The sequence below is a fragment of the Bombus bifarius genome, unplaced genomic scaffold (assembly GCF_011952205.1).
Source record: "Bombus bifarius isolate JDL3187 unplaced genomic scaffold, Bbif_JDL3187 scf7180000009832, whole genome shotgun sequence".
NCBI classification, from domain to species: Eukaryota; Metazoa; Arthropoda; class Insecta; order Hymenoptera; family Apidae; genus Bombus; species Bombus bifarius.
Window position 1 is genome coordinate 1178821 of NW_022885363.1, and position 17402 is coordinate 1196222.

Sequence of the window (17402 nt, forward strand, 5' to 3'; positions counted from 1 at the left end):
ATAATTTTCTTAGTAATTATGATATTTATTTTTAGATTTAATTTTTGTAAATATCTCATAATTCACACTTTTTCAAATATGTTACTGCCCTAATAATATTTATAAGATTAATAGTTCTGGATAAATATAAACGTCAGCTTTCTAATAACCCTTAAGCCATTCAAACCATTTACGACTATCAATTCAAAAAATCCTTCATGGGATCGAAATTTTGATTAATATTTCACCCGCAAACAACTTAACCGATCAATCATCGTTCGAGTTCTATTTAATTCAGGCAGTATCGCGATTCGGTTGTCACGATGATGATCGCTGCGGTAAATTGATGATGGCTGTTACACCCTCGGCTACGGATCATTTGATAAGACACGGATAGCCGAAAATCTGTCTCTTCGATTTCCAACCAGCTCCAACTTTCTCGTGAAAGTTAAGGACATTAATAGAAGAGACGTTTGCGAAATCAGTGACTCGCGAACGCTCGGGAAACTTGGACGAAACTTCGTTTCCCCTCTTCTTCGCCTTTTTATTCAACTATCGCTCATCGATCAGTTTCGTGTCGTCCTTTTTAATCAAACGATCGATGGCTGATCGTGAAACTAGAAACGTGAGATTAAATATTTTTTATTACAAAAAAAAAAAAAAAAAATGGAAGTATTTAAACGATGGAACATGAAGATAATTAAATTTATAGATAGCTTTTCTACCGATATAAATTCAAGAATAGTGTTCAGGTTCTTCCTTATTTTCATAATAAATCTGTACTTTTATTTACGACAGCGTAATATTTATTTCAATTCCCTGCTATATACTTGCATTTAAAAATTTCATTACAAAGGCAGGTCCAAAAGTTGTAACAAATTCCACGAGCATACGGATGATTCTATCGTGGATGTGCGTGAAACAAGCGATGACCATCGGTGGTGAAACGATGCCAGAGATACGCGGCTTTGCTTGCGTACTTGTATCGGAAGAACGATACGCGTGACAGAAAACAGAGGAGAAGGATGGGACGAGTAATTTACGTTCGCGAACTACAGTCGCCATGCAAATACCGAAAGCGAATGGCTAGACGTATAATTGTATCGAACATAACGTGATTTTGAGTTTCAACATTTTTCTCTTGATTACGAAATTTGGATTTCCATATTCCACACCTCTTTATACGTTTTATTTCAGATCCTTTCGTACACGGTTATTCGCCTCTCTTTTCATGGGATTTCGTTAAATTTCATTTTTCGTTAAACGTTATTATTATTACGGAGAGCGACTCGCGCGTTTCGAATTATTGCGTTCATTGGAATCCGTAATTTCACTTGGCCGTGTTTTCGTTTATAAATCCACGATGGCCGACGCAATATTAAAAATACGACGAGCACAGTGTTATCCGTGATCAGGAAGTTTTTCCAGAATTGACTGTAACGACGAGAGCAAAATGAAAGTTTGGTACGAGGATAAACCTAAATATAAGAAGGAATTCGAGGTTCCACTCGATTGGCTGTTAGAGACGCGTACGACTCGGTCCAGATCTCGTTTCATGCGAACGCTGATGAAATACTCTAAGCTGTACTGCAAGTACACGAAGTTGGCTGGATTCAGGTACTTCGTGGATTCGGAAGCAACGTGGTTCGACAGGTAATTTAGACGCAGGTGCACGCACCGATGGATTTCCACGCGAAACGCAACGAATTTCAAATAAACCGTGTTGACGATGAAACAATTTCGACGCTTATACAGATACTGTATACAGCTGTTTCCAAAGGTTGCGGGTACAGTATAGAATGTAGCACTAATGAAAATAAGCAAAAATCTTAACTCTCGTTTAGTATTGTTAAATTGTTTAGCACTTTGACTGCCACGTTGGTCATATATGACCGGCCACTGTGGTCATTGGTGATCTGAGCGCTTCAACTTCTTGCAATTGTAAAAATTGAATGAAAATTGACAGTTAGGGCATTTTGAATATAACTGATATTTATTTATTTATTTATTATTGCTTAGTCCGTGCCTTTCGGCTTTGGACGAACTTTCGATTTTACATCTCTTATGTCCATTTCTCTTCTTATATGTCTACCTCCCCTCTTTTCCACTTTATTCTATTGCACTCAATATAACTGATAAATAGAAGATACTTTGAAATAAAAAGTGTCCCATTGAACAATTAAACATTTTTATTAGAACATCAATAAAAAAAAAGAGAACAAATCTTGCATCTAACGGTGCACTGTGTTAAAACACCTTAAACATTAATACAATCTGCACAATAGGTGGTCACCTTTTTGGTCCGATTTAACTGTCCAATTTAACTGTTCAATATTTTTTTATAGCACTCTCTGCAAAATTTTCGTGCCTGGTACGCTTGCTCTTCTTTCTTCTGCATTTCGTGTCGCAATCTTTGTCGAACAAGTATATTTGACGGCTCTGGTGAATGGCACTGTGTAAGCTGCATTGCGAGTGTCATTCTAAAATCGGATACCTTGAATTTTGTGTTTGTTGCTTGTTTATAGAGTATCATCGCGTTTGAAATTGATGTATTTAACAATAACTCTAAAGCTAATTTTATATACCACTTGAGGGTTCTTGTGTGGTGTAGAATATGCTATCATTTGATCCAATAAATCTACGGCACATTTTCCTCTGTTGTGATCTACCACTACCATTGGTTTATCACAAACATAATTTTTTTTACCTTTACCGTCTCAGCCGAATGTTTCGTCGAAATCATAAAAACGTCACGCTTGTCTCTCTACCTTATTATTATATATAGAGTGAGCAAATACTGTTTACTAATATCTTCTACACGTTTCAACAGTATATTCTGGACGTTTTGCTTGCGACGAAATAACGAACGCGAATGGTTTATTGAAATAAACGAAACCTTGTTATAATATGTCGCTATCAACTGTTACCAAGGCGCCACGGTGATCACCCGTGACCATCAATAAGATAAACGGTCCATTGGGGAAGAATGTTGTCTTACATCGTCAATTTAATATTATTTGAATAATAAAAATACTCCCGTGGCGTCCTGAACGAAACATGTGATTTTGACGTGGCAGTCAAATGTTAATTAGTTGTTTCTATCTATTTGTTGTTAGCTATCTATTGTCTTAGATTATCATTCGGAATACTTTATTGCACTACTTTATTCTATTACTAGATTAATTCGTTCAATCTTAAAATAGACTTCATGTTAACCTAAATTAAACTTTAAACTAAACTACTGCTATCATCGGTGATTCCGTTCTAATAATTCAGGATTGACAAATCTTTAGAGCCATATTTGTTCAAACGTATCTGTTTCATGTAATGAGTACTACATGCCGCATGCTACATTTTTTGAAACAGCCTGTGTACTGCCGCATCGTAACGTTCGACGAAAGCCTATTCCACGATGTAAATATTTAGAATTTACGACGGGGTGGAGAGAAAACTTGTTAACTGAAATTCGCGCGGTTGCACGCGGAAAAATTCATCCGATCGAGTTTTCCGGGACGATATTTTCAGAACGCTATGGTTCCTGGTATACGCGGTCACGGTGCCTGCTATGGTTTGCACGATTTATTACGGGTATCTCGAATTTATGGAGAATCCACTGTTCACTAGCGTTGAAACGGAATACTTTCCCACATACAAATTAAATTTCCCAGGTAAATTAAACATGCTTTTGTATATCTAGCTGTGCTATTGTTTAAAAATAGGACCGAGTAATTTTTTTACGAGACGAGCTGGATACTTCAATATCGAAAGATCGTTTATTCCAACTACTTCGAAAATTGCTGCAGTTTCTTCAGAAGTAAAATGAACGTCCAGCTAAAATGCCTGAAAGCTTTCCAAAGTTACTATCTGGCTGAAATTGTTTGGAACCTTTATTCTTACTGCAAGAGCATTTTCTCTTTATTTAACTCTACTAAAGTCCATTGTCGTGTCAATATTTTATTAGTCAGTTTATTCTGTAGTTCTATTTATTCTGTCGATGAATTCTGTTTTTGTTAAACTAATTTCTTTTCTTGAAATCATGCAAATTTTTGTTTGCGTTTGATTTAGTCACGTTTTTATGTATCCTTTTTCATTACTTGGTCCTTATTTATAATTTCTCTTATTGTGTGTATACATATATATGTATGTATAATAAGCATGGATTAATAAAAAATCATAAAGCAAGGAATTTTCAATCTCGATTTTTTGAGAACGATTTCATACAAATTGTTTTTTTTTTAAGGCATAGCGATCTGCAGCATCAATCGAATAAGTCGTCGATCGGCGATGGAGTTGGCAAACGAAATGTGAGCACCGTCTAGCATTAAATAAACACAAGTGCCATTGACGAAGGGGCGAAACGCAGCCGCGGAGGAAGTAGAATGCAATCGAGCGCAGGGCGGTTAGGTTCATTGGACACCCCGTAGCACCGAATGGCGCTGCACGAATAATTTCAATTGCGGCCGAAGCTGCGGCTTCGCGTTTAGAATTGCCTTTCGTTCATAAACGAATTCCACCGCTATTTTCCTGCATTCCCGAAAATTCTATTTCGTACAAAGCCGCTGTTACGTATTCGTTCCAAACGAGGAAAATTCACCGAGGAGTTTCAGCATCAGCGTTATGAGGAAACTTATGAGCAAACGTTAGGAGTTTGACTGTATAATAGCCAAAATCAAGTTTCAACTTTCGAATTTGTAACTTTGTTGTAAAACGAAAACAGAGAAAATATTTCTGTAGGATATAACGTTTAAAGTAGCACCAGATGCTTATATAATAGAACTACATATATAAAAATACAGGGATGTACGTACAATATGTAGCATATTGTCGTGCAGAGCAGTTCGTAACATGCCCAGTTCTGCATATTTATTATTCATCATGAAATATTGAGAATGGATATTTGTCAACTGCTTGTTTAAGCATGACCTATAAGCACTGTCAGAGAAATATGATGCAATGTATTTATTATTTTGAACAGTACATTATCAACAGCATATTAATATTCCTTTTTTATATGTAAATTTATATGTAGATTGTAATAAGTAGCGAATGGTACAGACTAGATATCCTTATCAAATTCTCTACAAATTTGAAAAAAATCTCATTCTTTATCCAAACATAATTTTCAAGGATTAAAAACAATTAGGTTATCGATTTCGGTTATTAAATGTGTCATATAAAATCTTTATTCTAAGTAACTGCTATAAAAATTCCACACTGGTTTTTCTATCGCGCCTAAATTAATTTCTTAAGTCTGTATCGTTTCCTAGATTTGATTCTTGTATCGATTTCGCATTCATTGCGATCTTATGTTCCAATAGAAACAGTCTAGTATCTACTTTTTATTATTTACTTTTATTTTTCAGCTGCTTAGCGATATTGAATTATGCTATATTTAAATTTCAGTTTCGAAAATAATATAATGTTTTACAGAACAATTTAGACAAAGATTTATGCAGGATTTTACAAGGATAATCTGATCGCTATCAATATTTTTATTCATCAGTTTATATATTAATCTGTCGGATTAATTATTTTCATAATTGACAGTACAAAATATGGATGTCATGATTCACTTCTGTCTGAATTAGATTTCAAATTTTTCTCTCTGTAATGTAAACTTATGCTTCGTTCCAATATTTCTAGATCCATAATTTAAATACAAAGGGTACCGGTGATATATTTTTGCAAACACGTAACATTATTCCGTAGTTTTTGGATCATCGCGATAATATCGCGCCGCGCCGGTCTATTTAGAAAGTTGCTCGCGTTGATGGAAGGAAACGTTCATTAAAAGGGAACGCAAAAACGTGTCCCTAATTAGCTTCGAATTTGCAAAAACTGGCCATTAATATTCGGTTAGCGAGAATTATTTTAAATTTACTTTGAAAAAAATTCCCATTAATATGCAACGTATAGCGTCGTATTTCTCCTTCTCTAGAGCACGAGAGAGACGAACGACTAATTAATACTGAAATCGCAACTAACGTTGTTTCACTTAATCATGATTTATAACGACGAGGATAAATATTTAACCCGATCCGTGTAATTCTATCTGATGTAAATTTGCGACTAATTTCCATGGATACTTTGGCCGCTTGTCCGCGTATGTAACGTCGAGCCGTTAATTTTCATGAGATAGAATTTTTAATTTAATTTTTCACCGAAACGTTTCGGAGAACATCGATCGCCGACTGCCTTCTAACGAATACGTTTTATTATATTACATCGTTTACTCATTCACCTCGCGCAATTGACCAACCGTATCCATGGAAATTTGTCTGATCAATTTCAAAAATTGCATCTACATCTTCTTTCCCCGTGCTCCGTATTTTACAAGAGTTTTACATAAACTTTTTATCAAAACCAGTATTCCTTGTAATTTTGTTCAAAGTTCCATTTAATTAACATTCAGCTTCGCGGCGAATATCTCTGATTTACCCGTCGACGAGATTCTCAACATGATTTCGCAACTGGGCGATCTTTACGACTCGGAGTTCAAGCCGCAAAACCGGCTCTATCGAATCGACCAACTTCTCACTGTGTTTTACAATGGCTATTACAGCATCACCGACATAATGAAACGAGTGAGCTAAAATCAGAGTGTTTGCTATTCACTAGCTTTTTCATCTCAAGTGCCTTTTCTAGAACGAACGTGATTTTGTTAAGATCGGTATTTTTGTTGTTTATCGTTCTGTATTGATAAAACACGCGATAAAAACTATAAACGTATCGCGCCACGAATCTATCGAATAATCTAATATCATATAAATTCAAATATCTATTCTTTCTAATTTACTTATAATTCTCAGAGAGGATTGATTGTAAAAATTCTACCAAATAAAAAAAAAATCTATTCTTCCAACACGCTGTAATCCACGAACTTATCGAATGATTTAACATTATTCAAATTCCAATATTTCGTGTCATCTATTCTTACAGCACGTAAACTACTGTATTAAGTGGTCCGAAAAGTTTCTTTCGTTTTATAAGGAAATAATGGATGCGCGATATTTTCCGTTTTATATTATTTTATCGAATTACGTATGATCCATTTTGTTCTATCAAAATAAAGGTCACAATGTTCGACAGATTATTTTTCATGTTTGTATAAAGATGCATCGTTGTAAAAGACGTGACCGTAAAAGAAAGACACTTTTTGGACAACCTAATATTTTTCGCAATATTCTGTAACAGAGCTTTCATCTTTGATGAAATTTCTGTCTGCCATTAACCAATGTCTACGTGACAAACGTTTCAGTTGACGCCACAATGTTCCTCCATGCTGTCGAAGTGTCGGTTTCATGACGAGGAACGGAACTGTTCAGAGCTGTTCGCGTTCCGCAAGACGCAGGACGGCTTCTGTTGTACCTTCAATTACGCGACTAAAGGGGACGACACGCATTTGTGAGTTTCCAGACCACCTAAATTCTCTTTGCGTCCTGTCAATGAATCATTTATTCGGACAGCGCAGCGTCGCAAACCGCGTGCGAGAAATTTATTTTTCAGTACTCTCGACCGTGTTCATGCACAGATCCGCGTGTAAATTTCTGTTCGTTTCATGTCTCGTATGTGTTTTCACACTAGAACTACCGATAGTTAACGCGAAGCTATTTTTACCAAAACCAGTCAAAATGAAAAGACCAATGTCTTTAAAAAATACGTAATAACAGAATATTTTTATATTTATTGATTTCTTACGGAAGGAATTCCATGTTATGTAGTACATTTTTGGTATTATTAATCCATCTGGAACCATGATTTCTAAACGAGGCTAAAACGACATTTATAAAATTGTAGAACCAGTCGTTTTGACTGCTGTGGTATTTCTAATGTTAACATCTAGCGATCCAGCGATCGATCTGGAATTTTCCTGATAACTGATATCATCATATTGAATGATACGCAGTAAAAATTTTATAAACGTGTGGCAAGTTGTAGAAATCGAGGAAACTGGTTAATTGGGGTTCGATAAACAGATCGCAGGACCCTTTTACACTCTGACAAATGCCAGTCGTTTTAAGTAGCCTTGATAGAAAATTATTTTGAGTTTGAATGCATAAAAGACAAAATAAAATTCATTATATTATTCCTTTAGTTATGGTTCCGAAAGTCGTTACATCATTGCGGGAAAAAATATAACACGAAGTAGGAATTTTAAAATAAAATTGTAAAACCATTCAATTTGACTGGTTTGTGGTAGTTCTAGTGTTAACCTTGGTACAATTTCCTTCCCATTTATTCGCGAGAAATTATTTCGCGAGTAACAACCGCGTTTCGTGCACGCGATTCACCATTTTTTCGTTGTGTCTTTGTGAATTTTCATCGATCATGTTCGCAGGAACCGCGAGGTCAGTCACCGAGTGGAATCGATGAAGGTGCAAAATTTGACCGAGAACGGCGGGCTGTCGGTATTGCTGGAACCGTTTCTGGACGATTACTTCTACCCTATTTTCCCGAGCGCCGGCTGGAAGGTAATTTTTCATCAGCCGAGTTGAAGCTAGCGCCTGCACGGAACGCTTACGGAATTTTTAATTCTATGGACGTGGCGTTTCTTCCTTGTGTTGCTCGTCTCGTTCAGATATTCTTCGAAACAGGCTGTTTAACATTCAGCCAAAAGCTTCGAATAATATCATCGTCGATGTATTCGTGCGCGACATTTAATGGATTATTAAAGTCAAATATTATCAAACTAGATCGACGGTGATCATAATGGTCAATTGCTTGTTGATCGGTCTTTTGCGTCAGATCGTACAACGATCTTCCACGAAATTCTGAATTAATATCACGTGCTGGTCGACAATTTTCGACGGATCGAAGACAGGTTTCGTCAGTTCCGAAATAATTTGGCGAAAATTCAACCAGAAATTAGGCAGAAACAAGTCTCGGTCGTGATCACGCCGCCAGAAATGTGGATCGTGGTAGCTTGTGAGGATTATCTCGCGCAACAGCCGAGGTTCGGTGCATTATGCAAATGCAGTTTCCTTTTTCTCTTGCTAGAAACGATTCGCTTACGACGTAAATATACCACGTGAATATTTCACTCGTCGCTGGTCGGTTTGACGCGATTATTTTATAATTATTCATAAACGTTGACATTTTCTACGACGAATGACGGACAGATAGCGGTATTTTTATTTTGTTTTGAAAAGCTAATGGGCAAATTTTACGCTATCAGGTGACGATCTTTAATCCGTACGATTATCCGGACATGACAAGTGGAGGCGTGATCGACTTTCTAGTCTCGCCCAGGGTGCACCGGAGCGTGGAGCTAGAGGCAATCATGTTTTATAGCATAAGAAGTATTATGTCGTATGCTCTGGAGAAACGCGATTGTGTATTCGAGGATGAAATGACTTCCCTTCGGATGTTTTACACTTACAGCGACTGCATCGTTGATTGCAAGACGCAAGATATGTGGAAAATCTGCAAGTGTATACCTTTCTTTTTACCTAATCGAGGTAAGATTCGTAAGTAAATAAACGTGATATTGTGGATAAAAAAAAGGGTTGTACCTATAAGGCAATTTGAGTAAATAAGAAAGAAACTCTCATTACAGAATCAAGTGTTTCTTTTTCGAATAAGAAATAAGAATTTCGTCGATTTTCTATAAGAGCTCGATGTAACTAACCGTGACAATTTTTTCAGAAAATTTCTTTGAAATACAAAGCTTGAATTAGAGTATTGTTCAAGTACTTAGTAAGGGAATCTTCGTGTATTGTTTTTTACTGAAACAAACATTAAAATACCCACGCAGTTCTTGTTAGATATCATAATGTTATTAGGTCATTGTCCTAGGTATTTCCATCCCACATAGCTAAATTAGCTCACTTTTAAATTTGTATCTTTTATTATCATTAATCTCTACTATTCATTCATGCAGATTTCTTCAATTCCCGGATTCAATTTCCGCTTGGTAATACAGTGGTTATAAAAAACATTGGCATACTATTTTATTTATAGATGTGATTACAAAAATTTGATATACTATGAAAGTAAGAAATAAAAATAAAATGTCATAAAAAGAAAGAGTTTCATTTGAATATATATATGTATACACAAAATAGGACTATGGATATTAATTTAATGAAAGTAGGGTTTCTCTAATTTATTAAACTTACGAGTCGTTACATGCTTATTACTAATTCTTCCCACAAGATTCCGTGAAACTGGCGCGTTCCAGAATTCTAATCCCTTAACCGAGAAAACAAGCAAGGCAAACGCAGGATCGTGCTTTCCCAGCAGCGCCGTTATTTCAGCGCGTAATGTTTTAAAAGCAGAGACAGGCGCGACAAGGTCGACACCGCGAGGCGTGAGAAACGTTGAAAGGGTCCTCCACCATTTCCTATTTTCACTTTCACTCTGCGTCGAAATGAACCGCGACGACGTAGACTGGCTGAGGCCTTTGCAAGACATTAACAGCACCCTGCCCTTTCTCCTGAGATTAGAAGCTACGAGACTCGGCCCATCTGCCGAGCAACCTTTTTTACCGGCGAGCTTCCCAACGACTTAAAGCATTAAAGCGGATCGTACGAAATGGGGTATTAAACGAAACGAAAGAAGATTGCTACAATTCTGTCGTAAATCCGACAATAGTTTCATATCGTTGCTCTCGTTCTTTGAAACGTTTAATGTTGCCATGTTGCTTATTAAAATAATAATACTCTTGGAACGAATGGAGCAAGCTAGAAAGTATTCTAAATGCTTCGCTGCTTCAATTTAATTTCAATTAAAGTCTCGCACCATTTGTTTTCCGACTCGTTAACGAGGTCTTCCCGAGATGGTTCAAAGTTGTTACAATTTCACCAACCAGAATGTGCATTCCCAAAGTTCAGGTAGTTCTAATATCACACCGTGAGAGAACTTTAAGCTTATCTTTGTTTTAAACCATTTCATTAGGTTCCGCGCTACGATATTCACGGCGTTTCTTGAATAATTCAGATCGAATCATTCTAGTATTTTTAATAGTATTATTAATATTCTTCTTATTCTACTTATTTTTCATATTTTTATTATTAGAACGTTTTTTAATATTATTATCTATAATATTTTAATATTATATTATTATTTAATTATTATTATATTTATATAAATATATTATTATATTTTTGTTCAAAGTAGTTTCGTCAAACAGGGTTGCGTGTAGTTTTGTCTTTTGCAATTTTCATGTCTTTTAATCGTATTTCTTGAATAATTCCACACTACCAATAGCTGTATTTTCCGATTTAGCGTATTCAGCGTCTTTCATTCTAATATTTGCTCCCAAGTGTTTTTGTGAGGATTAGAAATTTTCTCATTTTGGTTATATTTAATTAAAGCTATCTTACGTAGGTTATTGTAACACTTAATTATTGGTATTAATAATAATATTAAAAAAGTTAAATGCTCAAAATATTAAAAAGTTCCCTTTGATATTTGTTTTCTGTATTTCCAGAATCTAGAAGGGTCTGCAATTTGGAAGATGTGCCATGCTTGTCGCAACATAAATGTAAGCACCGTCGAAATTCTCGTGACGTCAATCATGTAACAGCGTTGAATTGTCCGGCCGAGTTATCATTGTGCCATGGTCTCTACACGAAATTGATTAATTAATGAACTTTCCATGATTAATTGTAACGCTACGAAATTCATCATTCCCTGTGTATTCTAACGATGATATGTATTTGATTATATTACAAGGATAAAACAAAGTCTACAAGTTGATTGGTATTTAAATTACAGCTACGTGGTTTTCCGTGGTGCCACATGAAAATCTATATAATAGCAATGACAATATGGATAAAACGAATACATTGTACTGTCATAATTGTTATCCTGAATGCAGCCATGTGAAGTATAATGCGAAGATGGCTATGTCTGGTTTGGAGTCTAATCAACACGTTGCCGAAGTTTTGTAAGTAAATATCTATTTAATGGCTCTATCATCTTGTAATAAACGGTATGATCTTAAATTCGAAGAACTGACGTGGAAATCAAGAATCAATCACTGCTGACGATATATTTTAACAACTTTGGTACGATCAAATTGAAGCAAGACGTGATTTATCGTTGGTATGAAATTATGGGTGAGTGAAGTCTATATTAAAATTAAAGTATTTTTATAACAAATAGGAAAAGAGTGATTCTAGATGAGGAAATAACTTGAAAACGTAGAATAAAATTTGTCCTTACTTTAATTTGACGAAGCTTTATTTTAAAAAATGGAGATTAAATATTTTATTGATAAAAGTTAGCGCGTCTCGCTGTGAATTAATAGTTCTACTGGTACTTGTGTTGGTTATATTGTTGTGGAGAACAGAGAATGAATCCATAAATTTTACGCCAATATATAATGATATAATAAATTGTATGCAATAATAGAAACTTAATTTCAGAATGATTTATCATAATGAATTTGTATTTATTATTTATTACAGTTATTGAAATTTAACAATTTCTAAAATAATAAAGTTCATCGTGCATGAATATTTCGTATCACTCGGTGTTTTTAATTCCCCACCATAATAAACACAAACATAAACGTAGATTATTAATTCACAAGTCCCTTATAATTCAAAAAAATTCCTTACCAGGGGAATATTTAAAATTAATTTCCTTGGAAACAAAGCTTCATATGAAAAATTGTATTCTATATTTTCGACTTATTCGCACCTTTTTCCGCTTGTACCTCTATAATTTTTCTTCAATATAATCTTTCTCTATAAATTCTCTAAGTGAAATGAGCTAATATTTTCTTACGATTAATAATATACGTTTCTATTTCGTTTATCTTTTATCGTTTCGAGTATTGTCCAAGCTCGAGCATCGGTCATTTCAAATTCATCAAATTTCCAGCAGATCTCTCCTTTTCCATTTGCATTTAAATTTTTAGCTCAAAGTGTTCGGTGCAGAATAAACATTCAAGAGTAAAAAAAAACGAGGTTAAGAGACTTCGATTAGCGACACTAGCATCACTGGAAACTCCCAGGGCAAAGTTCGAGAAACGAAAAAACAAAGATCACAAAATACAGACGATTTCATTGTGTAACGAAAGGTTCGTAGCGCAAGGTTTCTACGGGGGTGTAATCTGTTGGCCAGTGACTCGAAAGAAGGAAATAAAAACAGGGAAACAGCTACGAGTTGATCCATTGTGCTATGTACATACGCTCGTGGTTGCAAGTAATATAATGCACTCGGGATAAAGAACATACATTTTTCGTTAGGAAAATTCACTCGCTTTCTTCCTTTGCGTAACGGGATAGGAGAGGAAACGTTTTTTGTCCCATGATGCATGGTGACATAATATTACGTAGCTGTAACAAGGAAATATAAACACCTTTTCCACAAAGTAACGTGTAACGAAGTAACAAAGTAACGGTATTAAAAGTTTAATGGAAATTCAGTGTTAAACGTATATACACAAAGGGACTGAGAATTTTATTACTCGACTGTAGATATTAATGCATTTACAGAAAGGCAAAAGGTGTAAAACATAAAAAACATACGAATCACTCAAAGAATGATATTATGGGTATGAAATAAATCTCTGCTTATTACGTTTCTTCAGTTGTATCAATGAAGATATGAATTTTATTGCAGCAGTATATAGAGAGTTGATTATATTTGTTTACAGCTATATTACAGATTACAAAATACTTAAAATTGAAATAGCTTTGGGAATTAATTATTGGAAATAGGGGCGATCTCACAATCCAAAGCCCGACTTTAGTTTTCAAGTTATAAAGCAATTTCTGCTTTATACTATATATAGTAGGTAACAATTTATTTTAGAAATTTTTTTTCTGTAAACGACTTTTCCGTGACTTATGACTTTTCAGTAAGTATATGTATAATGATTTTATTTTATATATTTATTTACAATGATAGAACAGAAAACTATAATTATTTAACTAAAACTACTTTTTAATATATTAATTGAGAATTGTGGATCTTAATGCGAACACTTAGATTACATTTAGAATTGATATCAAAATAGTTTCAGATTTATTGAATATGTGATTTACAAGATCTTCGACGATACACATTTGCACGCGTCTCAGCACTCTCTTTGTCTCACCACCTTCTATACCACACTATCAACGGAACAGTTGCATTCATCTGTTGTACGAGACGCTGTGCATGCACATACTCCACACACTCATACTCATATATGTGTGTCACTACTACGCGGCTAATCTAGTGTAGCACACAAAATGACACATATCTCAATACAACTAATCAACTCCTAACGACTAACGACAACTCATAACTTACAGCTTACATCAACCAACAACAACAACAACAACCTCATTTCCCACCAAAGCGACCCTTTTTAACTGTTTTCGTACTCTCACAACACACGTTTTTACAGTCGTGTACGACCAAATATGGCCACGTTCGACTTTCAAGCGTTATTATACTTATCTATAATAAGTATTAACTTATTATAAATATTTAGCCATGTCACCGCGCCACGCCAGAAAAAATTACTGAAAATTCTCAATGCGAGAATTGATTGTAAATAATAACAAATAGAAAAAAAAAACTTTCAAGCACCCACTTTTCTGAAGGGCCACGGACGTGTCGCTGGGCCCAATGTGTTATGGGAATTTCCTATATCTTCTGGCCCGCCAGCACTTTCACTTTCTATTTGCACTGTAATTCGTACTCCTTGCAAGTTCATCGATTTTTACATGATTATGTCACGATACTACATATGTGTTACATATATCAATCGATTCGTTGAATATTATTTGACGCAAATAATATTAAAACGCACAGTATTAAAAATGATTATCTTATTGATCTATATAACAGTGTAGCCGTCTATTCAAGGATGAAGTGTAATCATAACTGAACTTAAATAAATTGTTTGCGAATATCTTGGAAAATAAGGCTGAACGGCGGTTGTAAGTGTGTATATGGAAAAGTTGTTCAAAAGTTGTTCCTTTCTTATTACACTTCATAGGTCATTGAAATATGACGATAAGATCGCTTCTATTCTCAATAATTACCATGAACCTATGTGGAGCAGTGAATCTCGAACACGTTGACTGCCATATGGTATCTCACTGGGGGTAGCCATCCACATGTTACTTACCAATTAAGTTAGAAAAATTTACCAAATGTCCAGCTGGACAAATTGTAAAGTATAAATTAAATAATAATAATAAAAAAAAAAAACGCTGACTGTCATGACACCCGTATTCGGGTGTCAACAAAGTTTCTGGTCAGGCCGCGTAACCATTATTCGGGTGTCGTTTATTTGACTACTTGCGAAGGATCGTCGTAGGTATTTGAAAAGATATTCCATAATAATAAAACTGTTGAATTGTTATAAAAGTAATACGAAAATGGTTCATTAAAAAAAATTATTTAGAATGTAAAACTAGGAAATAAGTTCTCAATTTTTCTTTTCGACATTGTAACGAATTAGGGCAGAGATTTTAAGTTATACCGTTCGTTGCTCGGCCAAGATTCAAAATGATTTTGTAGAAAGTGGAGAGATGAGAAACAAATGCGAAGGAATGGGAACAAAAGAAACGAGAGATCATTCTTGAGACCATCACTTGAGCGACTCGCATTATTAAAATATCGATGGGAGCACCTAGCAGAGAACGTTTGGTACTGTTGCACGCGTGACCTGACGGAGATTTTTTTGAAAACACGCGTGGCAGTCAACGTGCTAATGTTTTTTTTTATTTAATTCTTTACATTTACAATTTGTCCAATTTGGACATTTGGTAGAATTTTTTAACTGTTTGATTATCATGTGGTTGCCTACCCCCAGCGGAATACCATCTTCGTGTTTGTTAAGTTGTGTCCTTTGTGAGGTCTGCTGGGTGTTTCCTTTTCAGTCTTCTTTCTATGTTTGAGGTGTTGATCGTTTCCACAGTTAGCCGATTTGGGTGTGTTCCTATTCTTTCTTTATATTTTTCTGCGTATCTTTTTCTGCTTTGACCGTTACGCGCTAATGTGACAAAAATAACTGTACTGGATTGCACGAGTGCACTGTTCACATGTATGTTGACATATAGTGATTGGTTGTTTCACCCATTGAGTGAAAAAATGTTTGTGCGTTTCATAAATTGCACTTCAACAAAATATATCGAAGGATTGAGAATTTTGTCACTAAATTATTTACAGTTCTGCATTTATAGAAATCCTAAAAGTGTAAAAATACATAAAAATGTGCAAAAAAATATTCATTGATAGATGAAACAAATCTCTCAGGCTCTGTTTCTTTATTTGCTTTATAAAAATATAAATTTGCATATGCCTTGATACTTTATTTATTACATGATGTAATGAGGATGATAATAATGCAAATATACTTCAGAACTTCTACCTCCTTCTGAAAATATTCTTCCTTTTTTTCTGTCCTCTCTTCTTAATGTATCCTAATTCGGTTCTAGGTGGTCGAGGAAGTAATTTAACCGTTCGATCGACGTTTTCCAGGTGAAGCTAGCGGTATTTGCGGCATCTTCGTCGGTTTCAGCCTGATCGTGGTCGTCGAGTTCGCTTATTTCGTCGGGCTGTTCGTACTCGAGCTTTTAAAGGGACCAACTCCGACCGATGGAAAATGGGCCGAGAGCGAACAAACGCCAATACAGTCAATTTATTGGGGCGAGTTGTATTCGTACGCGAGAACGACAAAGAATCAACGTGATTGAGCTCGTCGTAAATATTAGCACGTTTCACGATTTCAACGTTCGTTTGAATAATGTAGTTCAATTTCATCTTATTTTTGCACCTCTGCTTCTTAAATTTCGATAAAATCACATGATATCTTATAATAGAAATCTCAAAATCAGCTTCGTTAAAATTGATTGTATCTTCACTTTTGTAAACTTTGTTTTTTCTTGTGTATTTTGCTAGTTTTCATTATATTTACTTCTTGTAGTATTACAGTTATTGTGGTATATAGTACAGCAGTATATTATTGTAGTAGCTTGTAATGAATCTTTGTGGTGTTGTTCCTGACCCCATTGTTATCGTTCTGAAATCGTAGTGTTCTTTATAAATTGCTAGAACTTCCCCTTTCGGTGTCTTAACCCTGTTTTGTCATCGTTGAAATTCCTCCTCCTCCTACCACGCCGCTCCTTTTACTCTTGAAATTCTTTTTAGCGTTTGCCTTCCACTGCACATTTTATTGGAGTAATTCTTCATTCCTTAGACAACTGGATTCCGTCACTACTCGAGTTCTCCTTTTCGGCTGATAGCATTGTTTCTCCGAATGTACAGTCTTATACTAAGTCTCAATTCCATCACGATAGAGCGGTGTACTTTGGGAGGATATCGTCGGAGCGAGAGATTATTTTCTATTATTGATAAAAGACAGGCATTGGCCACAGAAATAGTTAAAACGAAAAGCAGTAGTCTCATAAATACTTTATAATAATCAGACAATTGTTAAAAAATAATTTCTACGAAAATGAATAATTATT

The 17402-nt window shown here is 35.1% G+C and overlaps 2 protein-coding genes across 2 annotated transcripts; both read left to right on the top strand.

Moving 5' to 3' along the window:
* Nucleotides 1-1432: 1432 nt before the first annotated feature.
* Nucleotides 1433-11568, top strand: LOC117215850 (sodium channel protein Nach-like). The gene is made up of 6 exons (XM_033462352.1): nt 1433-1632; nt 6392-6563; nt 7238-7383; nt 8318-8450; nt 9155-9437; nt 11411-11568. The coding sequence occupies exons 1-6, from the start codon at nt 1433-1435 to the stop codon at nt 11566-11568; spliced, it is 1092 nt and encodes a 363-aa protein (XP_033318243.1).
* Nucleotides 11569-11721: 153 nt separating this feature from the next.
* LOC117215881 (sodium channel protein Nach-like) lies at nt 11722-16731 on the top strand. Its single transcript, XM_033462449.1, has 3 exons — nt 11722-11869; nt 11935-12041; nt 16414-16731. Exons 1-3 carry the CDS (start codon nt 11751-11753, stop codon nt 16626-16628), a joined length of 441 nt encoding a protein of 146 aa, XP_033318340.1. The 5' UTR covers nt 11722-11750; the 3' UTR covers nt 16629-16731.
* Nucleotides 16732-17402: the final 671 nt, after the last annotated feature.

Excerpts from the sequence above, each read along its gene's own strand:
- LOC117215850 (XM_033462352.1), top strand. The coding sequence starts at position 1,433 with ATGAAAGTTTGGTACGAGGATAAACCTAAATATAAGAAGGAATTCGAG. Across the intron at positions 1,633-6,391 it reads GAAGCAACGTGGTTCGACAG|CTTCGCGGCGAATATCTCTG; the intron begins GTAATTTAGACG and ends ATTAACATTCAG. Across the intron at positions 9,438-11,410 it reads TTTCTTTTTACCTAATCGAG|AATCTAGAAGGGTCTGCAAT; the intron begins GTAAGATTCGTA and ends CTGTATTTCCAG.
- LOC117215881 (XM_033462449.1), top strand. The coding sequence starts at position 11,751 with ATGGATAAAACGAATACATTGTACTGTCATAATTGTTATCCTGAATGC. Across the intron at positions 11,870-11,934 it reads CAACACGTTGCCGAAGTTTT|AACTGACGTGGAAATCAAGA; the intron begins GTAAGTAAATAT and ends TTAAATTCGAAG. Across the intron at positions 12,042-16,413 it reads TCGTTGGTATGAAATTATGG|GTGAAGCTAGCGGTATTTGC; the intron begins GTGAGTGAAGTC and ends GACGTTTTCCAG.